Here is a 26488-nt window from a genome sequence, read left to right on the forward strand (position 1 = left end):
CAGCTCTGGAAGCAGTACTCGTAATGGTGACCGTAAAAAGCTAACGATGATTACATTGCGCCTTTTTATGATTGATTGACAGCTCGCGTGCTGTTTATGTCGGATAAAGGATGTAATATAAGGAAACGTCGCAGGTCGCAGCTGAGATTGTGATGGAGGATGGAGGGCGTTCAATGCCTGCTCTAGCTGCTGAAACGCTGTACAGTGGGGATCAAACACAACAGCATTGGTTATACATATCGATCATATAATACACAATCATATGTACGTGAAACACTGTACAGCGATAATTGACTAGTAAGCAGGCTGACATAGCAGTAGGCTGATGAACACTACTGACTTCCAACTGACTTGGCGTTTCCCTGATTCTAAACACTTTGTCGATGCCAAGACATGCTGAAATTTAATGCACATTGTAAACTTAAGGATGTTTTTTTTTTTTTTTTTTTTATTCCCAGGAGCCTGAACAGCACACAGGGCGAGATAAGAGTGGGGCCAAGTCATCCCACAAACCCCTGAAATATTATTAATATTATAAATGTCATAATAGAGATAAATTATATAGTCCAATAGTCCAAAAATTCAAGTCTGATTTATTTATTGATCTATTGGCATAGAGATACTTTGAAAACATCAAAATTAGAGACTAGACTTGATGATATTGATACCTGCTTTTTGTTTTGATTTGCTCAGTCAGTGTAGAGCTTAATCAACAATTTTTTTGTTGATTCGATTTCAATGTTGATTTTTTCAACAATTTTCCATAAAATGTCTTTTCCATAAAGTTCCTAATATTTAAAAGAAGGTCAGCCCAAGTCTCATTTTTTGCAAAATTGTTTTGTGCAACCCACAGTCCCAAAGATAATTATTTAAACAAGAAAATGACAATGAAAAGCAAAAAGTTCACAAATCTGATTATCTGAAGTTGTGAAATATTTGGCAGTTTTGTTTTGTCCGATTATAAACGAAATAGCTTATATCATTTTTAGCTGGTGTTGAGATTTTCTGTCATTGTTGAAATATTTGAATTGTTTAATTGTTGCATCTCTCTGTTTAGTGCGCTTATTTTTGCATGTCATGTATTCATTATTCATTTCTGTCATAGCAAAATGTCTTAAATTTGAGGACTTATTTGAATATCTATGTGTAACAGCCAGATAATAGCCTTACTCTTTTTTTTAATACCAAACAATGGCAAAATTTTATTTGATTATAATCATCACTCCTTCACAGTTAAAATACTGAATCACTGACTTAAAATAAAAATAATTACTTTTTTTTTATATTTTAGATTTTTTTTTTTTAATTTTGTGAATATTATAATAAAAAATAAGCACTCAGATTTCAAGTCATAATTGTACCTATCGAACACAGTTGTTAACAGAGAGGGACACCAGTTGCTTTCCCTAGAGGGAGGTTGAGGTGTTTACTAGCTCCTGTGGTTTCTTTCCAAGCTCACAGCAGCCATCCCAGAGTTGCCTGGGGCCTGCTCCTGGTTTACAGACTCAGGAGCTCATGTAGACGTTTATAGCTTAAAATTACTGGTACTTAGATAAACTTTGTCAGTCTAAAGACGTGTATAAAGGCTATCACCTTTGCTATAGTGGGGATAAATATTTTAAATATTGAGAATTTCAAATTAATATAATTTTACAATAAATTCTGATTATTTACCCACAGCTTCAGCTGTCCTTACTGAACAACAAGATGCAATTGCTATTTAATGCATTAAACTAAATGATTGCCCTTATTATGTAACTGCTTTTGGTCATTGCAATGCTCCGACTGTAATGAAATACCTTGTTGCTATAAATGATTACCATATGCCAAAACAGTACTTATAGTATATCAGGTAAGGCTTTATTGTTATAACCTGGTTTCTTAAATGTCATATTAGCAAGAAACCTGTTTTTAAGTGGGGCTATGGATTAAGAGAAACATGATTGTTGAACACTGCTAGTTTTCTGCTGGAACCACCGGGGCCTCTATTATTACACATTTTAGAATCAGTTTTTGGAATCAGACTTAAAATTAAACCAGTAAAGTGTAAAAATGCACTTTCAATATTGATTCTACCTGACATCAGAACTGTATTTTGTTTATTTTTCAAGGAGCATGGCAGCATTTGCAGGGATGTGTGATGGTGGATCAACAGAGGATGGATGCTTAGCAGCTTCCCGTGATGACACCACACTCAATGCTCTCAACATGGTGCGGAGCACAGCTGAATTATATACATAATGTTTCTGGTTAATTCAAAGAACAACAGTTTCACATCGCAAACTTGCAAACAATTATGTTTTTTTCTCAATTCTAGCTACATGCAAGTCATTATGATGCAGCAAAAGCTCTCCAGCGTCTGGTTAAGAAGCCTCTGCCAAAGCTTATTGAGAAATGCTGGTCGGAGGGTGATGTGGTGAGACGCCTTTTGCTTGTAACACAGCACTGAAGGTCAGTGCTGATAGTTTGTTTGTCCCTAACAAAGTTTGTGCAGGGAGATTAAATTCATGGTGATTAAACTGGTGGGAAGCTGTGTATGTATTTTAAACATACCTAACATTTTTAACAGTGCAGGGAGTGTAAATAACAAAACAAAACAAAAAACTGAGAAGATCAGTTCACTTACCTTAATTGAGTGCTGTTAAAACAGCAATGGTACATGCAGTAAAATTGTGTCTTTGAACCACCACCTCAAACATCTAATTAGTCTAGTACTTCCAGTATAATAATCATGTCAGACATATGCTTGATAAGTGCTACTATATACAGTATCATAAGATTAACAATATCTGTGCTGGAGCCTTTTGTTTTACAATGTAATATCATTTAATTATATCCACCCCTCTCCCTCTTTTTTCTCTACAGAAACATTTCATCAAAGGCCTGAGACAGTACGGAAAGAATTTCTTCCGCATCCGGAAAGACTTTTTACCCAGCAAAAAGACTGTAATTTAACACTTTTGTGTACAGATTTGTATTGCATGCATTGATTCATGATCCCCGTATTCTCGATCAGAGGCATAACTCATAATATTCCTAAAAGTCTGTGGTTTTAATTCACAGGGAGAGCTGATCACTTTTTATTACCACTGGAAGAAAACTCCTGAAGCTGCAGGAACAAGAGCTTATCGACAGCAACGGCGACAGCCGTCCTCTCGCAAGGCAAAGACTCGCTCTGCAGCAGCTCCAGTAAACACCCCATCACGAAATTATTCAGGTGAGCACTTTTTAATAGTCCTCTGAAATAGTTGCAGTTGCTCGTGAATAGGGGAATAGTTGTGCGGTCAAGATATGCATTGGACTTGGTCTTTATCCATGCCGATCGTTTCTTTTGCAGTGGACATGAGTTCTGCCAGTGAGGATGATCTTGATAGTGAAGACAGTGAACAGGACATCAAGAGCTGCAGCCACTGTGGTACAACAAGTGAGTACAAGTCCGTATTTCTGATTGAATAAATCGCGGAAGTGTTCAATATTTGTTTATTATAAGTAATACTAGTGTTTTACGATGAAATTTACATTGAAACGGTTTGTGAAACTTGTACCTAAAGCCATTTTTCTCTAACAGGTTCTAAAGATTGGCACCAAGGGGGAAGAGATAACACTTTGCTTTGCACAACTTGTCGCACATATGAAAACAAACACGGATGCCTGCCGCCAGCTCCAAAATCTGCAGGCGCTTCATTCATGTTTAAACCTGTTAAAGAGGAAGAAGAGGTGAACAGCAAGCATGGCATGAGGACACGGCGAAGCAGAGCACCTGTAAGCCTGAGGCTGGTAGATCAGTCATACTATTAGCTTTACTCCTAGTAATGAACATTTAAACATTTATTTTTGTGCAAAAGCCATTTTGTAGTCAAAATATCATTATAATTTACAAGAAGAATCAGATTTTAAGATGTTGTTTCACTTTTTTTGCTGGGAAAATATCTTTCACATTATGGGGAACGTTTTTCTTGTCTGCATTTTAACAATATCAACTTGTGACTATTTCTTAAAGCAGCTGTCATCTCTAAGAAGTGGCCACAGGAGGCTCACAGGATCCCCCACCAGTGAGGATCAGCAGTCCAGTAACCAGCCCTCCCCTAGCGGAGTGACTTCTAACTCTCTGAGATCGTCTTTCACAGATAATAAGAATGAATCCACTAAGAGAACAACCAAGGTAAACATAATCTACACATTTCATATACATAAACATACATGTATACCTGTAATAAATGATCTTTTCAGACCAGTTAGAGTTATTGAACATTTGTGTCTTCTTAAAGAGGATATTAGAGGATATAGGTTGCAGTTATTTACGTAGCAGGAATGAAGATACAGGAAATAAAAATACTGACAGTGTGGCAGCTTTTTGATTATGCTGCTACAAAGACAATTGCAGCTGTACTGATCCCAGCAGCTTCATAACAACCTGACAAATACTAAATTACAGGGCGAACAGTTTTGTGATATGTATACAATTTTGTGGGCTGGAGTCACTTTGTAGTTATGCATTCACTGTTATGAAACAGTATTTTATCGACGGTAAACAAGATGGTTTTTAATTCTAATTTTGATTTAGAAAAACATTATTGTCTACACAAAGCAAGTAAAATTTGTCTTTGATGTGGTGTTTTGGGCAATACCCGATGAGGTATTCTTCAAAGAATTCGCCGGCTGAGCTGATGAAAGTTTAGTTAGTCCCAACAACCTTACATGTAAGTGAAATTATACAGGCGACCTAAACAATGTGTCTCTCCGGTGGATACATGTAACACTGCTGCAGACATGGATGCATGTTCAGTGTCATCATCGTCGTCTTCTGTCAGTAATTAAATCCACTGTAAATATCATGCCGTGTCCACAGAAGATAAAAGAGGAGGTATCGTCACCAAAGACAACAAAACGTGTACGGGAGAGTCCCACTCAGGAGCCTGAAAAAGTTACACCTAAAAGGCCGAAGACACAGGTGAGAGGGAACACCTCCCCTACCAATATCATTTGTGACATTTTCTGCAGCAGGGACGCTAAACTTCTTGTTTTGTGAACTACCACATGTAGTTAAATCCATCGGTCTAAAAATTCGATTTCTATATAATAACATATTGGTAGGCATGAATTAGGCAAAACATTATTCAGATTTGTTTGTACTTTCAGGATCCACAGGGCTCCCGGTCAGAGGGAGAAGCCGAGATAGAGGAGGAGAGCTCTTCAGAAAGCCGCAGCGCTCAGGATGATGGCAGCAGTGACACCAAAGACATTGATCAGGACAACCGCAGCTCCTCTCCCAGCATTCCCAGCCCTCAACAGGGCAACGAGAGCGACTCTGACTCATCTGCCCAGCCAAACGGCGTCCCATCAGAGCCTGTTGCCCAAGCTGCTGTGTTGGCTGACACACCAGTCCTGCAGGCCCTCCCCTCTCAGCGTCCCGCCATTACTCCTCAGCCACCTCAAAGCACCCCCTCTGCTGAGCCCGCCCAGAGCCCCCCTCCTCCTTCTCCAGACCCCCCTCAGCCAGCCACGGGTCAGCCACCTGCCACAGGGGGTCCAAACAGCCGACCACAGCCCACTTCTCACTCTCTTTCTGGTCCGCCTCTTCTACCGTCAGCATTGGGTCAGGACCCTCTTTTTCCAGCATTTCAGGTCTCCCCTGCTCTTAACTCTGCGCAGCCTCTGCAGTCACAAGGCCCATCACCTCAGGCCCCTCCACGTCCTCCACCCTTCTTTAGGGAGTCGCAGCTCCCACAGCCTCCTCTGTCTGGTCCACAAATCAAGCCTCCCCCCACCACCCCAATTCCACCTTCACACAAACAGCTACCCCACCAGTCTGCTACACCTTTCCCCCAGATGCCCTCCAATCTCCCCCCTCCGCCTGCTCTAAAGCCCCTCAATTCTCTGCCCAACCAGCATCCTCCAGGTGCTCCACCTCCCCCTCTTCAGCTCATGCCACAGCCTTTGCCAATGCAGTCACTTCCAGCCCAACTTCCAGTGATCTCTCAGGTGCAAACCCACCCCGGAAAAAGCATAACGTCTTCTCAACCACCTGCTGCAGCCTCTCACCCTCTCACCTCTGTAACACCATCTGCTATTGGCCCTGTCCCAAGCCTCCAGCCATCATTCCTGCCTCTTCCTCGGAGACCCTCACCAAGCAGCACAGCTGGGGGATCACATGTGCAGATTAAGGAGGAGCCTCTGGATGAGATGGAAGAGGTAGAGAGCCCACCGTCTCCACCTAGGAGCCCCTCACCAGAGCCCACCATCGTTAACATGGCAAGCCATGCCAGCCAGTCTGCACGGTATGACTGAGGACATTGTTTATTAGGAACTGCCTTTGAAAACGATGGAAGGTTTTGACATTCCTATGTAGTACTATGAAAGCAGATATACCACATTGCTTGAGAACAGATCACACTTCTTAGGTTTATTTGTGTTTATTAGTATTCTTGTATACAATTTTTAAAATTTATAGTAAAATTATACTATTCCTGCCACTTATAGTAACATTTTCAATCAGCAAACAGCATGAGTGGCCTTACAACCAAACATTATTTAAACAAATCTCTTTCCTAAACTTCTTAGCTGGAGGTGAAATCCAAGGTGAACCGATCCAAAATGTCCGTTATAGTTGTCGGTTGGATTGTAAAGCGACTTCTGTGCAAGGTCTAAGTTGAACCAGGACAAAGCTCTGAAAGCTCCCATGAGCGTTTTCAGCAGCAGATTAGGGTAATCATTTATGATTGCCTTTGTTTTAATTTCCACATTGGTGGTTTACAGAACATTGTCAAATTGGACTTGTTTAAAACCTGTCTGTTTGTTTGTTGTGGCCACATGGATTTTGTTTTAAAGCCGTTATAAATCCCTGATCTCAGCAATGAACTTGGTGTTTTAAATGTCATTATAGGTGATTTGAATTAGGCCTAAAACTATAAATATAATATGCAGGTTTAAGTGGCTTTGTATTTATTAAAATGTAAATAAAGATCAGGGACTAATAAACACTAAATCACATTTTCTTCTGCAGTGTTCAGTACATGTCCATCTCATCTCATTATGTGTCATATGCATGGTGCCAAAAGCTGCTTAGTCCTCATGTTGTGATTTTGTGTGAATGAAGTTTGAGCCATACTAATAGATGTACACCTCTGGATTCTTTCAGGTTTATCAAGCACTTGGATCGTGGTTACAACTCCTGTGCTAGAACAGACTTGTTCTTCACTCCACTTTCGTCTTCCAAATTGGCCAAGAAAAGGGAGGAGGCCGTGGAAAAGTCTAGGAGAGAAGCTGAACTCAGTGCCCGGCAAGAGCGTGAGAGGGAGAGGGACAAAGAACGTGAGCGAGAAAGGGAGGCTGACAGAAACGCTGTGAGTGCAACATTCCTTTCATTCCTTTTTTCAAGCATATTCTCTGTCACACAAAGATGTATGAGTTCTCTCACACACTGCCTTTGCTTACAGAGAGCCACCAGCTCCTCCCATGACAGTCGTATGAGTGAGGCCCAGATGACAGCTCAAGGCCATGGACGCCCCTCCTTCGAGCAGCCACCCACCACTGTAGCTGCTGTGCCTCCTTATATTGGCCCTGATACACCTGCGCTGCGCACCCTGAGTGAATATGCCCGACCGCACGTCATGTCCCCCACCAACCGCAACCACCCTTTCTACGTGTCCCTGAGCCCCGGTGACCCACTGCTGGCCTACCACATGCCGGGCTTGTACAGTGCTGAACCCAGCCTGAGAGAGCGCGAGCTGAGGAACCTCAGAGAGAGAGAGCTCCGCGAGAGGATGAAGCCTGGCTTTGAGGTCAAGCCCCCAGACCTGGAAACCTTACACCCTTCGGCCAACCCCATGGAGCACTTTGCCAGACATGGCGCACTGGGTCTTCCTCACATACCCGGGCCCCCCCACCCCTTCGCACCCTTCCATCCCGGGCTGAACCATCTGGAGCGGGAGAGGATGGCACTGGCAGGACCTCAGCTGCGCCCGGAGCTGAGTTACGCCGAGCGACTCACTGCAGAGCGGCTGCATGCGGAGAGGATGGCCTCTGTGGCGACTGACCCTGGTGCCAGGCTGCAGATGCTCAACGTGACACCGCATCATCACCAGCACTCTCACATTCACTCTCACCTCCACCTGCACCAACAGGACCCCCTCAGTCAAGGTGAGGCTGACTTTATGCATCCTCGGAAGTTAAATAGTCAACAGTAATACATCCGGTGTGGGAAGTTGACCTGTATTTATTGTATGTCCTATTTCTTCATACAGGCTCAAGCCCTCATCCTCTAGTGGACCCTCTGACAACAGGACCACGTTTGGCCCGATTCCCCTTCCCTGCTGGTCCGATCCCCAACCCTTTACTCAGTGATCTTCCTCATGATCATGAGATGCTGCGCCACCCATTGTTTGGTTTGTAATCTTAATGTACTCACAGCCGAAAATTTGAGTCTTAACAGAGTCCAGCTTTTCTAATTAGCTTTATTATTTTTGCGTCTTCCATAGGAGCTGCATATCCACGAGAGCTGCAGGGCCCGATCCCTCAGATGTCTGCTGCTCACCAGCTCCAAGCCATGCATGCTCAGTCTGCAGAGCTGCAGAGGATGGCTATGGAGCAGCAGTGGCTGCATGGGCATCACCTGCATGGAGGCCCCCTACCAAGTCAGGAAGATTACTACAGGTGAAGTCTTTTAATGTTTGAAAGGTTTGGTTTTTGAGTGTATTATCTAGACCTAGGGTTGAAACAATTACTTGAGGAACTCCAGTACCAAATATACGACGAACCAGATTATAAGACGACCAAGCCTTTTCCAACAACTGTTTGGAACTTGGACTTTTTGAAGATACAAAACATTGTCAGTTTTTCCCTGTTGAGACGGTTTTTGAAGAAAAAAGGAGAGGTTGTCCTCATCCTTAAAACCTGAAATATAAGATACTTCAGTTAAAGCATCACATAAATCCCACACTGTGTAGCTTGTCCATCAGTCACAGAAAGTCTCCCAAGCATTTTTCAGACAGACACTTTGAGCTCCTAATCATAACATTATTATGTAGCTTCACAGATGATTGAGCCCCAGGTTTGCAGTTAAACATTTGGACTAATCTTTACTCTTCAAAAATTTAATTTTTTCTCAATGGCAGCAAAACATTAACACATGCTGTCAGAAACATCTGTAGGTTAACTGAGCTTCCTTACCAGTTTCCAGGCTTACTAACTCTTAAAAACACACTATAAACTGACTTAAAAACGCTAAAAAACTATCTCATCAACATTAGGCTACAAACAGCCCACATTGCAAAACTCCCTTTAGGTGGTGGTTTATCTCCATTCAGAAAAATGTGATGATCTAAATCTATTCCTCGATTATAATACAAAGCCCACCTTTTCAAACATATTTTCCAGAAAAAAAAAAAGTTTTTTATATTCAGGCCTACACAGTGAATTGGGTAATCAAAATCAAATGAAATAAATGAATACAAAAAATTAATACAAAAAGAAACCAATAATTTTAGGCATGAAGAGACCTTAACTTCTCTCATATTTATTCTTATTTAAAAATCTGCAGTTGCGTGGACTCCAAATAGATGACTGTGATGATTAGAAGTTTTAGATTGTTATTGTAACTGTGTGGTTTTTGGTTATTGTGTGGTCACTCCACTATGGAGCCAAACAACACTGCTTAGTTATACGCACGTAAACTGTCTGACAACCAACTGCACAATATGTTTGCTCATTTTTGTTTCTGTCTTCTGAAGCCGTCTGAAGAAAGAAGGTGACAAGCCATCTTGAGTGTCAGGTGGTGCATGTCCTGAAACCCTACACTTATACCCAATAGAATACTGTGTACTTTTGAAACTGTAAGAGAATATTTGTGTGTCATTTTTTTTTTTTTGGTTTAATATATTTTAGAGAATACTTTGTGGATCTTTATGTAACATTCCTCGTTCAGCACTTAATGGGACTGTCAAAGTCTGTCTGAGATTTTCATATCACTTAAGACTTTACACTAGTTTTATTATCACAATAAAGAAAGATCTCACTTATTCGTATTAGATTTAAAGTGACAGATTTTCTCTAACAGACTGTAAAACTGTTTGATATGCAGTGATTTAAATTTGCTTAAATACAGCTCTTATAAAGGATATGAAAACAGACTGACTTTGGTGTTAAGTTTAAAAACCCCCATGATGATTTCTAAATGATTTTCCTTGTACAGAATGACATTTTAATCAGTGTTTGAATGATTGTAACGACCTAGCATGACTCAGTCTTCAGTTTTCACCAAACTAGAGTAGCAAATTGCATTGTGGTGTTTAGACTCTGAAAGTATAGTAGAGGTTGGTTTTACTCTTAAATCTGCTAAATATTTGTCTAAATCCTAAAGTTTTATATATCAAGATATCTTTTCACAATTTAACCGAAGCCTTTATTCGCTTGGATCATTTTTGAGATTGTAAATATTACATGTTCACAATATCCTATATGAATGAGTGCTATTGATATAGCAGTAGATGTGAACACCTGACCCCTGATTCAGCACGATAGCAGTAAATCATAAGCTAAAAACAGTATATAGTATTATAAGCTGAGATAATTATTAATTGGACCATGGTCTGTCACTACAGACACAAAGTTTTATTAGAACAGCATATTTACTTCATTTTGATGAGAATAACTGAATTGGAGAAACTAAATTTTTAATGGAATTTTAAAAAGAACTGCATCTAAATTCAATATTTATGTGATATAATATGAAAGTGTATCCATTGCATATTTATTTCAATAAATATTTCTGCAGTGACACCTTATTTTCTTTGCACATGGAGTTCTTCTGTGCGGAGAAAAAAAAAACTGTGGTACAAACTGTAGAAAAATAGCAGTATAGCTGCTGCTAGTGTTGTTGTTTCCTGCACCCATCAACTTTGACAGACATGAGAGTTATACATTCATGGTTTTATTGCATTAAATCACTTATGCAGCAAATCTGTCATATATGCAAAATCACATGTTTTGTTTGACAAGAGATGTTGAAGTGTTGCAACAACTATTTGCTTCTAGATCTTTACACAAAATAGTTTTTAAACAGTGGCACTGACAACAACAAATCATGTAGCGTTAGTAACTAAGAGCATTTGAGACAACAGCGCCTAATGGAAATGTCATTGATGAAGTTAGTCAAAGCTACAAATGAGAAAATCGTTTAGCTTGAAATTTGTTTGAATATAGCATGGGACAGATCTCTTTTTGCATCACAGCAGATCCTGCACTGGCCGTTCGACTATACAGCATTATAGACCAGCGGATCCCAACCTGGGGGTCGTGACCCAAGATAAAACAAAATTTTGCTACTAAGAATTATGTTTATATTCCAGACTTGTTTCTAATCTTTGCTTTTTTACTTTCTTTTCAATACCGTATAGTTTTACTTTTTCATTATTCAAATGAAATGGTCTAAAAATGAAAAATCCCTCTGAACACCTCATCAGCCTGTGATGTGGGCTGAACATGGCTTTGAATTAAAGGAGAACAAGGCAAAAAAGGTTGGGAACTACTGTTGTAGACAAAGCTTTCCGATCACACACAGCTCAAGGAGTCACCTATTTTACCTTTTCTTACAACATGCACACAAACCAGACCAACATCTACATCCTGACTTTCTTTCAGGCTTTCAACCTCTACAAAGACACCCCACATACATTTGCCAGCAGTACATTAAAAACCTACCAGCCGCCATTACATCTTAGCTTGAATGCAGCTCTATAACATACAAATCCAACAGGACATTCCCAAAATGGCAAGTGTTAATAATTCTGAACTTCTATGCTTACATCATGGTCCGTACGGCAACATCAGTTTACCCAGAACTGATAAACCAAAGTTATTTAAAGTTTAAAATGCAGCTGAAATGTTTTCATGTCTTTAAAGGATGAGGTTAGTCTATAACAAATCGCACAAAAGGACCACAACCAACAATGTGTTCCCTGCTTTGTCTGTTTCACTGAACCCTGATATTCAGTCTTGAAGATATAAAGCCTTAAAACAGGTTTGATTTATACTGTAACTTTTTTTAACAAAAAGTTTTAAAAGTTTTACACATCAGAGTATCATCAGTCCAACTAGTTAGAGGCTGGAAAAAAACCCAGAAAGAGTTTGCTGACTTCTACCTTTACGTGGTGTTTTGTAACTTGGAAACCTATACATACACTAAAACAGTAGATATTGAGCAGATATATGACCCAACATACAGTATATGAAAAATGTTTGGAAATGACGTCTCTTGTGTGTACATTATATATCAGGGATCATCTTGAGGAGGACTTGTCTTCTTCTTCACATACTGCCGCAGATACTGGATAGCTGAGAGCGCACTCACGTTTGCTAGCAGAGCTGAACAGAATATCAGTAAAGGTTACATTCACCAAGTTATCCAGAATTCTTAATGTTCAAAACTTAAAGCCCCTGAAAACGTGTTTTCAAACCTGTATAAGTATTTCTCATAACATTAAAAATTCCTCACTGAAGAAGCAGCAGTCACTTTGAAAATTAACTTTCATTTTCAATTCATTTATATATATATTTTTTTTTTTTTGTTGTGGGGGGGGGGGGTTAGTATGAAAAAGAGAAGAGCAATGAAAAACATTTCCAGCTGTGGGTCTGACTCTGAAAGTGTTAGAGCGATAAAATAACATAAAGGCAAGACACAAAGAGAATGATAAAACTGACATTATACAAAAACATTCAGTAACATCTGTTATTTCCTAGTATTTTCATGAAGGTTTTCTGGAAAGAACCAGGTAGTTCTGTACTAATAACAGGTATTTATTATTAATTATTTTAGCGAGTTCAGTTACTGGCATTGAGTGTATGACTTCCAGATGGATTTCCTTTAAAGAAATTGCTCCATTTAAATCCCAGTGAATATTTATTACTTATTATTATTGTAAACTTTATTCTTCATATATGCTGAATTTTAAGAGTTTAACTCTCAAAAATTCAGCTCAAAAAACTTGCATCAGATTTTAAATCCAATGTTACTAAAGTCTAGTGCATAGAAAGTCATGGACAAAAGGCCAAGAAACACGTTTATGTAAAATAACCCTGTTTTTACTCTGGCAACAGATTTTGGGTTCTTATAAGACCCCATATTAAGAAGCTGACTGAGAAAATATGATTTCAGGCCCTTTTAATATTGTATTTCAGACATATTTGCTAAATAATGACAGCAGAATATCAATGCAAGACCTTTCATACCTGCTTTCCAGGCATCAGCAGCCTCTGGATCCGAAGACCTCAGAACCCAGGAGGCAAAGGCAATGCAGACCAAACACATATCTGACTGCCTCAGCGCAGATAAGATGCCCTCTCGTCCTGCAAGAGACATAAACGTGCAAAAAAAGTAGATTTCATTTCATTCTAGTGTAGGCGTTTCTTTTTTTCTTTTTTACATCCCAGAGCTCTGGCTTACTTTTTGTCTCTATAGTTTCCAAAGTGCTCTGCTGCACTGCCAGCTCTCTGAACAGCTGCGAAGGAGCTGAAGAGACTCTTCCCTCAGCCAGCACAGTGCTCGGTGGATCCTCTCTCTCCATCTTCTCAGCCTCAATTGGAAACACCCAGGTGCCAGAGCTTCTGCACCGGATGCTGCCTTTGTCGTGGAAGCAAATCTTCCTGGTCGATATTAAACTTTTCCAGTTGCAAGACCCACCTGCAGCTGCTGCAGATGCCCAACACTGATTGGCCAGGAAGAAAGAGGGAGACACAACTCTGATTGAAGAGAGGTTGTCCACCCCTTCTTCTGCCTGGCAGTCTGCCCTCAAGAAAACATAGTCCGATTTTGGGAATGTGAGATTTCTGACAGTAGGATGAGAACAAGAAAAGATAGGGATGGGATTCTCCTCGCTGCGCTGGGAATCATGGAGGGAAGAGAACAACATTTCATCCCTGAATGTACAAAGAGTGTAGTCAAACACAGGAGCCACTGAGATGTCCTCTGGGTCATAGACAGCAATGCCCCTGGAGTCATTCTTTGCTTTATCCTCTGTGAAAAAGTATTCAAACAAGGATGTTTGATAATGTTCATCTAGTACATCTGTGTTGGGTGGAAAAGGCGCAGGTATTAGTGTTCCCAGGTTTTCGCTGACTTTCAAAACCATGTTTTCCTCCAGAGACTGACAGCTGCTGAGAAATAGACTGCTCTTATCAACACCAAACGGTAAAGGTAAATCCTCTTTGTTGAGCATTTGTACATCGTGCATACTTTTGCTTTTTGTCATCTGTCTTGGCCGTGCAAGTTTGCTCAAAGTATGTGACTCCCGATCCTCGATACTCTGTCCCCCAAAGTCCTCCAAAGGCACAGGTGTCTCCTTTCCTTCAGAGCTCGTGGACTCCTCTTCCTCACGTGATAAAAAATGAGAGTCACTTGTCCTCTGTTGGTTTTGGCTGTGAGGATCAGGACTGGGGTTCCTGCTGGAGGCAATAAACTGCCAGTACTCCTCTTCAAAATCTGAGGTGGAAAACTCACAGCTTGAGCGATCTGGCTTGGATTCATCAAGCTGTGTGAAATAGTCTGAATCAGCAGTGTCCGACGTGTCCATTAGACCACCGTCAGACAGGTTATACTGCACAGTGTCATCCAGGGAGTTTGTTGGAGATTCATCTGCATTTGCTACCACTGTTTCTTCTGTTTCCCTAGGAGGCATGCTTCTACTCATCCTAAGCTGCAAAATGTCATTTATCGTCAGTTTTTCCATTTCATCCCAAAAGGCAGAAATGGCGAACACAGGTCGAGTGTTGCCGGCAGCCTCGGTGCATGTTTCAGGGCTGTCACCCACAGAGCAAGGTGTTAGAGTTAAATCAGGAACAGGGAGAGGACTAAGCTGATCACCTGAAGAGCTACCAGATGCTGAATGATTCATTTTGTATTTTTGGACTCCAGTTGTGTCCAAGAGCGTGTGGAGTACCGTGCTGCTTGCGTTATTATCACATGCAGAGCTGTCATCTGGCATTTTGTAGTCTCCTTGGCCAGCAGATGGAAACGCCAGGGTAGGCTCAACGTCAGTGCCGTCATAACCGTCACAGTTGGTCGAGAGAGTGCTATAACAAGAACGCATCTGTCTGCCCCGGGTACTGTCAGCGAGGGCACTCTCAGTCTGCAAGGTCAGAGACGCTGAGTACTGCAACTGTTTAAAATCCACGGGTTGAAGGTTTTCCATGAGAAGATGCTGAGTTTCCTCCACTGATTCAGCAGCAGACAAATAGCTTTCAGAGTCATAGCTGTGAATAGAGAAGAGGTCAACACCATCTTCAAACTCGTCTGACTCCACACTCTCCAACCGCGAAGGGTCTTTGGGTGTACGTATGTCATGTGATGTGGATGCTGAGCTGCCTGGTTCCTGTTTGTTTTCGTCCGTTGTTGGGTCATTGACATTTTCTTTGGGGGAATGAGAGATCACCAGTTTTTCTAACACATTGTCTTCTTCAGAAGACATCTGCAATGAATCTGAAACGCTCTCAGGATTCGGACGCCATCCTGAGTCTTGAGCCAAGCTTCGTTTTGATTGAGTGAGGCCCCCCATGTCCCTCCCTCCCTCAGATTCATTTTGATTTTTGTTTATCTCTAACTCCAGGCCATTTTCAAGTGATTGCTCCTGCCCTCGGCTGCACGTGTGACTGTTTTTACAAGGTTTTTTTTGTTTTCGTTTTTTTTTCACGGGGGTGGCATGCACCCGCTGTCGTGCAGGACTGTCATTCACTGTCACGAACCAGCGCTCCTTCTCTGCTCTTGGAGCGACACTGCTCACATCCTCGCTCACAGTTCTGTCTGTAGCTTGTGGCTCATTCACGTGTGGTTCTGTTTGGTTTAGAAACAGCGGACCAGGTTCCTCTCTGGAATGATCTGTTTCTGTTTGCAGATCTCCGTCCTCTTTTTTCAGCTCTTTAGAAACTCCTGAACACCGAACATGTATTGTTTCAGTTTGCAGTGTGTTTGTAATGTTCCCATTTGTGTCCTCTGTGACGTCTCCTGCAGTCCCCATGTGCACCTCTTTTGTGCTAAGGGTATTTCCTGCGGGACAATCGAGGCATATTTCGGAGTTCACTTGTGTCTCACTGTCTTCTTCAGCTTGTTCTCCTCCTGTACTATCATTCAGCACCATCGATAACTTTATACAGCTCTCCTCTCCTGCGTCGTTGCTCTCAGCTCCGTCACGGTTCACTTCAGGGCTCGGCAGTATCTCCTGCTGGCCCGTACTGAGGACTGAAGTTGAGTCTCCTGAATCCTCTGAATCGCTAAGGCTGGCGTTGTCGGGGCAGGCGAGCGAAGGCTGCAGCAGGCCGCACTCCTCACTGTCATCATAGAAGCTGGTCCAGTCGAACTCTGCAATGCACATGCTGTGATCTAAATCATCCATTTTGAATCCTCACATGCTCTTCAATCTGAAAAAAAGAAGAGAATATATAAAGAAGATCAGTGATTACAAATTCGGTTTATTGCATTTTAAAAATAAGTGGCAGTGCAACAGTACATACTTGGTAACATTACCGAGTTATAGCTGAAGTTACATCGACACATTGGAATTAAATATAGAGCATGTGCACTTGTCTGAAGCTTAACGTTGCTGTAATCAGCTATCAGCAGGAAACATTGTGCAGAAAGCAAACGAGTTCCTTTATTAGTTCAACGCTTGAGAAGTGAAGAGCTCAGAGAGCAGCAAAGCAACCCCAGAGCACCTTGGTCACACGGTCCATAACAGACCCCAAAATACTCCATGACCCTGCTCTTAGAAAACACGTCACATGACCTGATATGAATGATTCAGCCGATGTCAGGGTGCAACTTACCGTATCAGTTTAACAAACACACTCAGCGTAGGATCTTGTAAACAGAGGGAAACTGTAAAACTAACACTAAAATATCATCTTACTGAAAATTGTGCCTGCTCAAATAATTCCTCAAAGTGTATATCATATTTTTTATTTGGTTAACACATTTGGTGCATTATTGTTTTAGCTTTAGGGTTAAATGTATTTCATTATTTTTCAGGGGTGCAGTTATTAGGGTCACACTTTCATTTTCAGCATGATGGACGTTGTTGTTACTAAATTCTTCCAACCGCTCTACTTCAAAGTCATTGAAGGTCTTGTGTTTCTACTCTAGTAAAACAACTAACGCGAAGCGTATCGCTCCAGTGGATTAGTGTTAATGGGATTCTGTAGTGAACAGGGACCTACCTGTTGCAGAGGGACGAGACGTCCAATTTGAAGGTGTCAGTAGTTTCTCCCTGCAGGAACATTTCAGCTCTGATGTGTCTGTCCTTGCACATGTCAGACTGGGACCTTGCACACAGCTGTTATAAATAGAGTAGTATGTCCAGTCACATGTGGCTGCTGGTGAAAACGTCCTTCCCTACCCTACCAGAGCTGTGACATTTCAGTAACCAAAAATACGAGCGCTCTTACATTCATCAGAGGTAACATGCAATAATCAGTTCCATCATGAGACAAAAACATAATGGACAGACAAAGACACTGACACATTTTGCTACAATGATGGCTAATTAAACATACAATATGTTGTATACTATATTTAAAGTGACTAAATCGTCGTGACTCGTTTCAACACAGGTATTCACTTTAATATTTTCATTTTTCATTTGAACATGTGACATTTTAAATATGCAAACTGTAGTTTTAATTGGATCTTTTTCTTCCTAAAACTTTGCTATAATGATTTTATTATCACAAAATCCCACAATGTCATTACAATCCCAATAATCCCAGAGTATTTAAAGTTAGGTCTCTAGTCTTGGACCAAAAGCACGTTTCATCAGTTTCTGCAAACTGAAATGAAAATGATTGTGGGGTAAATATTTATAGTTTCATAGTGTACCGGTCTTGAGATACTATACATTTGACCACTTTCGCCATTCCTTCTTGTGTCAGATCAAATCCTGTCAGTGTATGTAGGACAGCATCAAAATCAAGAAATCTTGAGATTCTTGTTTTAAATGGAAATAAGCTTTTAAATTCACCCGGAAACAAAAGCAGTATTGTGTTATCCAAAATTATTTTGGACTGCAAAATCAGTTTCTACACAAATATGTCTCCCTAAGATGAAAATCAGAGCATTAAAACTTACATAGGTAAATTTCCCTTTAGTTTGGATATAGATACCCTCAAGTGCACATAAAGAAATGTATTACCTTTGTTTCTGATGTGTATAATGTTAATTTTTAAATTTTCCTTATTAGGTTATGTGACTACCTGGTAGGTATCTATTCAATAACCAAGCATGGTCTATTACAATCAGTGATCACAAAAGAAACATCTCAAAATTATTCTTTGATGTCTTTGAACAATATCTGGTTTCAGCTAACTGGTGTCATTTAAACAAAAACAGAAGTATGATAGTTCATGTAACTGCACAGAGGGAAACAGCGATTATTGAAAGGTGCTTTATTTCTGCAAACAATCGATATCTTCAAAACATTCTTCATGGCACTGAAACTAGAATATGTACATCATTACAAAAAACAATACTTCATTTGTATAAAACAATATGTACATGTATTCAGCTTATGGCTGTCTGTACAACAGCAAACATGAAGAAAAAAGGGAAATATTCATGGAATGATTGCTGCCTTTTATCTGGTTCACTTCAGATTGCTCCACATATACTGAGGGTGGAAATTAGTTTTTACAGCCTTGGTTTTGTCAAGATATAAAAATAGATGAAATAAAATACCACGTGGCAAATAAAACTTGGATAACGAGCCTTGGTTTCGAACTATGTACAGTAAAGGCCACTGGATATTATTCAAATACCCAATTATTCATCACGTCATGACTTAATGTTTCCTGGCTGCATTTAAAGCTCATAATGGCACAGTAATCACAGTAATGGCATACAGTATGAGCCATTTTCTTCAGACAACATTTGGCAAAGGTAATAGTAGTCAAGTAATGTTCACAATGCAACAATAATGTTGCCAGTTATACAACAAAACAATCTCAATCACACTTGATGGCAGCAAGTTATTTAAACATTTTGACCTCACACAAATAAAGTGCAGAAAGTTTTAAAACTTGTATGTTTTGAGAGAAAAATCTATTGGAATTAAACTTTACTTCATGGAACAAAATTGGTATTTTAATTGTTTTCGTAGGATCACAGAACATCCTATGAAAAACAAACAAACAAACAAAAAAAACCAAAACATGATTTTGTTGTTGAAAATGACCTCTATCAGGATGTGAGTGGGTTTGCTGTGGAATGTAATAAATGATGCATGTAACGCCAATGCACGATTTGTTGTACATGTGAAATACATTCACCTTGGTTGTGCCCACAAAAATAATAAATACAAACAATAATAAAAATACAAAGTCCATCAAACAATCATCAAACAGCCCCTACAATAACTCTCCCTACAACTGGAAGAATTCTAATGCTGTTAAACACATAATTTATTCTGTTGGCCTGATTCTAATCAGTAAAATTCAGTGCACTGTTACAATATGCAAATAAATATCACACAAGTTAAAAAAAAAAAAAAAAAAATCCTAATTCGCAAACTCATAAACAAGCTTCCATCAAACATCCCTGGGCAGTCGCTCTGTCCCAAAGATCAGTGTCACTGTTGCTCAACTTGGTCGCTGATTCTATTCCTATAACCGGTCTAAAAAGACAGATCCTTGTGTTTATGAAACCCATCACTTAAAAGAATAGCCAAGTTGAGAGGACTGATACCAGTCTTCTGTCTGTTAAAAATGGACCTGCAGCCAGGGATGCTAGTTTAGCTTAGCATAAAGACTGGAAATAGGAGAGAACAGCTAGCCTGGCTCTGACCAAGGATATCACAATCCACCTCCAGCACCTCCGAATGAACACTTTACATATCGTTTGTTTGATCCATACCTTTGGACAGAGCCAGGCTAGCTGTTTCCCCCCGTTTCCAGTCTTCATGCTAAGCCAAGCAGCTACTAGCTGTAGCTTCAGATTTTCCATACAGGCACGAGAGTGATGTCAATCTACTCATTTAACTTGCAGCTAGAGAGCAAACATGCATATTTCTCCATAAATGTGGAGCTATTCCCTTAACAGACAGGTCCACATATCTGTGAAACCCAACACACAGTCACACAGCGGATAAAAACTGTTTAATGACAGTGTTTAGACTTAAAAACCAAGGAGTGATTCTGAGTGATGAATCTATTCATCACAGCAGTGCTGCACGAGTGGATGGAAAATACAAACCCACCTGCAACGTTTCAAATTTGCAGAGAAATACTGAACCTATCTTTACTGGGATCTTCTAGTTACTGTGTGTCTGCTTATTTTAAAAAAACAAAACAAAAACAAGAAAAAAAAAATAATTCAAAGTCAAAGACTGTGTCAAAAAGATGCACCGCCAGCAGTTAGTTAAATTTGGCCACCTCTGTACGACTCAACTGGTTTTCTTCACGCTTGATAAATAAAATGTAGCATCATTCCTGAGCTTCCTCTCCTACCTGCACCAGCACTTCCAACCCTCGTCCTACACATTATACACTTGAGTAGTGGATGTGGTGGGTATGGTGGCACTATTCACTGTTGATGTTGCAGAGGGCCGCTCCCTTCTGACATATCTTGGCTTCCTCACTTCAGAAGAAAGAAAGAAAGAAACACAACATCATATCATCATCATCTGTTAGAAAAACGGGAGGTGACATGCGCTGGAATTTTTCATAGCATCTTCGAGCTAACTTTTAGCACATTTTGTGCTTTTAAGAACAGCTTTTATACGCAAGATCATTTTTTTTGTGAATACAAGCCTGTCATTACTACAACAGTCCTCAAAAATACAACACTCCTCATCCAACATTGCCAAATAGTCCCAGGTAATATTTTGACTGCTTGGCATTACTCAATAGCTTCACGTAATACTATAACCTGTTCAGCAAGGTCAGAGAGGTGGTTTACCTGATGAGGAGGGGATCATGACAGCCTGGAAGGAAAAAAAAAAAAAACAATGGAATTTTAACTATCCCTTACAGACAAACATTTATAAATAATGTCTTTGTACTACCGCAGGACATTGCTGAGGTTACAATTAACAGATACTCAGTCTCCACACGAATCTCTGAATGTACTGTAGTGTGTGATTAGCTATGAACAAACAATAACATCAACTTACTGTCTCACTTGGTTGGAAAATGAAAGCTGTAAAAGAACACAAAATAATGTTACATTTGAGTTTGACCGACTGAAACTCAAATAATATCACTGTTGTGTTTTCCCGCGTTCTTCAAGCACTTCCATGCTGTATAACATAGGATTTAATGGGCGTGCTGGGTCAGCAGGAGCTGTGAAGATTCATACTTAAGGTTTAAATTTCAGTGCTTACCCTTGTTGCGGCGGTAGAAGATGCCTGGGAGTCGGTTGGAGCGTTTGAGGTAAAAAAAGGAGGCAACAGACAGGATCAGGAACAAGCTGATCAACAGTGTTCCCAGAAGAAGGGAGGCTGCCACGCCTGGCCCTCCTACTCAAAAACACAAGACAAAAACAGGAAGCAGATGATGAGAAATATGATAAATATCTTATTGGCTGCTGCAGACATTTGCTCTTTCGTCATACATGTCTTGCCGCCCATGTAAACCTGAAGTATTTTGCTCTCTTTAACTTACATTTCAAACTAATCACAATATGACCCTCATTGATCCTTAAAACTGAATTAACAGTTTTTCTAATAATTCAGACTTGCAGACACAGTACCGGTCAAGATTTATTATACATAAGAAAATTAGTGAATCGGTCTGTAATGACATAATCTCTTACCAATTTTAGGAATGACAGTAGTTACAGTTGTATGATTCTTCCGCTCCGCTGTGTAGTCTAGTGTGGACAAAAAAAAAATGCAAATTAAAACACACATTCCCCTAAAACATTCAGATTTTTATCATATCCAAAACAGTGAGTGAACAGTTCCCGGTCCTTACTGTAGGTGCAGACTGTTACATTCTCCACATCCACAGCTGCTGAGTCACAGAATATGCAAACAGTGTTGCTGTTCTCAAGGACACGCAAGAAGCAGCCTGAGGAATTCAAAAGAAGAATATATATGTTTATTATACGATTGAGAAAATGTTCATTACTTGGCTGTACTTGGTGTATTTATAGTGCATTTACTGGTGGGTGATAAATGAAACAAACATTTTCCCTAGCTAATGCTGAAACAACAACACAATGTTTTCTTTTTTACAAGTTGCAAAGGATAAAGGGTAACATGAGTACAGGAGCAAGGCAGGCACTTTCATTTTTCACTCTTTATTTTAACTTTTTTCTTCCTTCTCAATCGTTCCACCCTGTTCCTAGAGCATGCAGAAGACTGTTGTATTTTTCACTCTAAATTCACAACTCAACACAACTGCCAGTGAAATGTTTGAGTGTCTCAATAATAATCTGCTCTTGGTTCATATTCAATGTATATTCTTCTAAATACATCAGTGTCTATGTCTTTCAGTGGTTGATGAAGGAGTGAGAATTCTGTATTTCCAGTCATGGTATAAAAGCATATGTATGGGTTTATATGATTAGTCATGAAATCCAATTGTACAGACAAAATCAGCTACATTATGTATAAAATAAGTGTTTCTGAGACTGAGTCTTAACAGTTTCAAATAACTATGTTAGCAACCATGTTAGCAGCATGGCTCTATGGACGACAATGTCAGTCCACCACTTTGGCCCCAACTGAAATATCTGAACAGCTGTGGGATGGGTTGCCATGAAATTTGCTACACATGTTCAAGACCCCCCCCTCAGGTGAATTGTAATCACTTTCGTAGGCCCCTGGCTTTTCATCATCTCTTCATGTCAAAGTTCCAATTAGTCCAGTACCTTTTTTTAATGAGTACTAGCATAAATAATATCATATTCCCATCAGTCTCAACTGTAGTTTGTGTTTAGCGCCAATTAGCAAATGTTAAACTAAAATGGTGAACATCATGATGATGGTATAAAACCTACTTAACACCAGCATGTTAGCATACTGATGTTAGCATTGAGCACAAAGCACAGCCTCACAGTGCCTTCAGCTTGGCTGCAGACTCTTAGTTTTGATGCTGTATTACACTTGCTGTCACTTACACTATTGTAGACCAGCCAGTTTCTCTAGCAACAATCTATTACCAATGAAGACCACGCTCATACAACCATTTTTGCAATTTTACAAGCACACCGGCAAGTGCCACCAGCTGCAGTACAACTCACAAAAATCAATTCCTATAATTTCTCAGATGTCACTGGGGCCAGCTTGGTTCGTTGTTGAGCACTTTACCCTGGTCAGACCCAGAAGACGTTTGCACCTCCACAATGACGAACAGCATACATTTATCCAAAGGTAGTGAATCGCTTAGTAAATCTTTCATCTGAGTTCATATGGTGAATAATCTGAATAGTTCTTAACTTGACCAAACACCTCATACACAGAAGGAGAAGCAGTCCAAACAGAAAATTCTGTTCATCAATACCAAATGATATTACGTTGCTTAAACAAAATTTAAGTAACTGTGTCTTTTATAAATTAATCTACACACACACACACACACACACACACACACACACACACACACACACACACACTAAAACTCTTAAATGTTGAACAGTCAAAGGATCTGCTCTATGCATTTTGTTTGACCAATTTAGTAATAAAAAAAATAGACTAATTGATGACCAGAATATCCTTTCATTCCCACTAATCTCACTCTACAAAGTGGTGGTAATGAAATAAAGATCATGTTAAAAGGTAAAAACTTTTAGTGACATTCTGCATATAGCTGATAACCTCGATCGCATCTGTCTGTCAGTGGTAAGCCAATCAAAACATCCACATTACCTGGTTCACAGTGAGTGTCATTTGAACATGAATTGTTCACTCTCTGTTTCTCGCCACAGCACTCCAGTGAGTTCTGATGTAAGGCCTGTAAACAGCAGCATTCACAGATTATCAAATGAGTGAAGCCTGGGGGAAAAAAAGAAAAAAAAAAAAAAAAAACCTACTGGCCCTTTGGCTGAATAACATTCTTCTTCTTACCTTAGTTACACGGGTCTCAGGTCTGATAAGAATCACAGTGGCAGCCAAGACCAGAAGGAATGACAGAGCCATGTTCGAACCCTTGGAGATCAAACAGACAGGATTAGAAACACATCACATCACTGGGCACATAGGAGGACACATACCTTTACCCTATTTATCCCACAAGAAAGAAGAATGATCAAATAAGATTCCGACTGGTCGAACATTTATCTAATTCAATAAACGTATTACACATAGTTCATCTTAAGGATAAGCAGAATAACTTCATTAAGCCTCAGGGCAGGAATGATGTAGACATGCTACATGTGTAGCAGTGAGACCTGAAAACTGTCAACTACTGAAAGTTGACAGCAAATGCCGGGTCAGATTCATAGGCTTATTCTTCGATGAAATGTGCAGTGATTTAAATCACAATTTACTCAGTTTAGACTGTACTTTATTTAGGCGACACTCTTTTGTTACTTCTTGTGTTTAGACAACGTGTGTTGTTTTAATTCGGCTTCTTTTGTTTTTAAAAAAAAAAAAAAAAAAAAAAAAGGGGTCTTGTAAAAAACATGTTTATATTTCTCAAATTAAGGTATTAAGAAAAGCACAGTCCAAATCTTGGATATTGCACTGACGCAAGTCTCCTAAAATCTTTAACCCTACTCAGAGCTATTAATAATTTTAAGATGTATTGCAAGGTTAGGTCACTTGTGAATCTCTTTCATCATTTAACGTCCATCTACAGGTCTCGCTCCCCTCCATTTGTCCCAAAACAATGCATAGCACCAGGGTTCTTAGGTGAATGTCCAACTCTCTCAACTCTTTTAAACATAAAAAGCTATTCTAACTGCTTTCATTTGGCTGATATCCCGTTGCATTGGACAAGTTCAATTCTCTTGCTGTGTTAAAATTGGGCCAGTCAGAAAAGCAAAGACAGAACCACAAGAGTGTGAATATTCATGAGCGGACAGTCTTCAACAAAAGAGATGTGTGGCCACGTTGCGTATCAATTCTCAGCTTTTACACTTTCCCTTTTCAATGCTAAGTAATTAATTCAAGGGCAAAGCGTTGAGCAACACAGGCAATGTCTCAGAAAAAAAGGCTTGAAATGTGCCAACCTCAGTCAAGTGATACGTCCGAGGTGTTTAGCTAGCTAGCACCTGTCACCGGCGTGAAGTTACACCGCGACTGTTTCCCGCGGTCGGAGCCTATACAACTGTGTCAGCGTCACAGAGGCAGAAGTGCTAATCTGATTAAATCGGTCTCACATGAGCGGGTGTCGGGGTTGACCTCCACAGACTGAGCACCTGCACATTCATGGACACAGCGGAGCGGAAAGTTAACTCACCCGCCGAACACCAGGCTTTGGCCTGACCAAACTCCTGGGCGTGGTTCAATCAACGCACAGGTCTCGTCCGCCGCAGATGTCACCAGACAGCCACTTATACTTGTTGTCAGATTTGTCACCGACACACCCCCGCAGGACGGACGCAGATAATCCCGCAGCGCGGAGCTCACAGATACTGGTTTTCATTTGGCACATACACTTCCGGGTGCGATTTTCAGAATAAAACCCCAATTGTCTCTCTGCTTAATTGACGCTAGCTCGCATCTATCCTGGCGCTAATCCCAAACTGGGATCAGTGTCGCCTCGGACCAGCACATCTCCCCAGCGTTTATGGACTTGTTCCGCCCTATCTCCCTCTTTTTGGAAGTCTGTTTTCGACTCACTCTCAGCCGTCACATCTGCTAACATCCACCCGTCATCCTTTGTTGGCCTGTTTGGTGTCCCACCTACTGATCCTTCATTGCCGTCCTATGTCGACGGACTTGTTGCTTTTCTCGCACCGCTAGAGAGGCGTGTTATTCTGATGAACTGGAACAGATACTCATAATGTTTGGATGCCCGATTCTTGTTTGACATCATTCAAGTTATGACAACTCTTAAATACGCAGCTGCCAGAGGACAAGTGCAAGACCAAGCAAAACCAGCATTATCACGATGGCACCTCTCCTGTAGATGGCATTAAATCAACAGAATAAACTTAAACGTATATAACACAGAGGTTATGAGTCGAGATCACTTGGAATTTTGTCACTTTCCTCATTAACACAAGCCTGACTATCCCTAGTCAGGATTTAGGTGGTCTCGAGTAATCATAGCTACCATCAAACAACTGTCATCTACAGTACAATATTTTCGTTTTTTCCTGTAATGTATCCCTGCATAAATTTAAATACCTCCAGTCAAGATGGCAAGAAAAGGCCTATTTCACTGCTTATCCCTGCACATCTACATGTTCATTTTTATCTAAAGCTTCAGAAAACACAATTCAGTCTGTTTATGCCTAGAATTTTATTTTAAGAGACTGATTGGATTTGTTTTTCATGCTGATAATTTTCTAGCAGCCAACACCAGAAAGTCCCAAGTAAAGTCCAGTTGAATTGATATCAGAGGT

General features: G+C 40.3%; 3 protein-coding genes across 3 annotated transcripts in view; 1 reads left to right on the plus strand and 2 right to left on the minus strand.

Annotated features, from left to right (window-relative positions):
• The window catches only part of rereb (arginine-glutamic acid dipeptide (RE) repeats b), an 11947-nt gene extending 579 nt beyond the window's left edge, over positions 1 to 11368 (plus strand). The window contains exons 2-16 of the mRNA XM_040159025.1: positions 459 to 512; positions 2112 to 2211; positions 2318 to 2416; positions 2866 to 2946; positions 3064 to 3217; positions 3338 to 3424; positions 3569 to 3762; positions 4001 to 4162; positions 4850 to 4951; positions 5140 to 6278; positions 7139 to 7343; positions 7437 to 8139; positions 8244 to 8384; positions 8478 to 8652; positions 9729 to 11368. Coding sequence (XP_040014959.1) covers positions 459 to 512; positions 2112 to 2211; positions 2318 to 2416; positions 2866 to 2946; positions 3064 to 3217; positions 3338 to 3424; positions 3569 to 3762; positions 4001 to 4162; positions 4850 to 4951; positions 5140 to 6278; positions 7139 to 7343; positions 7437 to 8139; positions 8244 to 8384; positions 8478 to 8652; positions 9729 to 9762 — 3430 coding nt within the window. The 3' untranslated portion in view covers positions 9763 to 11368. The remainder of the gene's footprint in view (positions 1 to 458; positions 513 to 2111; positions 2212 to 2317; positions 2417 to 2865; positions 2947 to 3063; positions 3218 to 3337; positions 3425 to 3568; positions 3763 to 4000; positions 4163 to 4849; positions 4952 to 5139; positions 6279 to 7138; positions 7344 to 7436; positions 8140 to 8243; positions 8385 to 8477; positions 8653 to 9728) is intronic.
• Positions 11369 to 12268: 900 nt separating this feature from the next.
• Positions 12269 to 17286, minus strand: si:ch211-157b11.14 (uncharacterized protein LOC799552 homolog). Its single transcript, XM_040159027.1, has 4 exons — positions 17200 to 17286; positions 13439 to 16404; positions 13225 to 13341; positions 12269 to 12360 (listed from the first exon to the last, which is right to left on the minus strand). Exons 2-4 carry the CDS (start codon positions 16377 to 16379, stop codon positions 12269 to 12271), a joined length of 3150 nt encoding a protein of 1049 aa, XP_040014961.1. The 5' UTR covers positions 16380 to 16404; positions 17200 to 17286.
• Positions 17287 to 18406: 1120 nt separating this feature from the next.
• Positions 18407 to 25346, minus strand: c21h1orf159 (chromosome 21 C1orf159 homolog). The gene is made up of 9 exons (XM_040158526.1): positions 25298 to 25346; positions 24042 to 24122; positions 23844 to 23928; positions 21946 to 22041; positions 21785 to 21841; positions 21354 to 21488; positions 21144 to 21169; positions 20930 to 20954; positions 18407 to 20608 (listed from the first exon to the last, which is right to left on the minus strand). Exons 2-9 carry the CDS (start codon positions 24111 to 24113, stop codon positions 20505 to 20507), a joined length of 600 nt encoding a protein of 199 aa, XP_040014460.1. The 5' UTR covers positions 24114 to 24122; positions 25298 to 25346; the 3' UTR covers positions 18407 to 20504.
• Between the last annotated feature and the right edge of the window lie 1142 nt (positions 25347 to 26488).

This window comes from Xiphias gladius, chromosome 21 (genome assembly GCF_016859285.1).
Source record: "Xiphias gladius isolate SHS-SW01 ecotype Sanya breed wild chromosome 21, ASM1685928v1, whole genome shotgun sequence".
In the NCBI taxonomy this organism is placed as follows: domain Eukaryota; kingdom Metazoa; phylum Chordata; class Actinopteri; order Istiophoriformes; family Xiphiidae; genus Xiphias; species Xiphias gladius.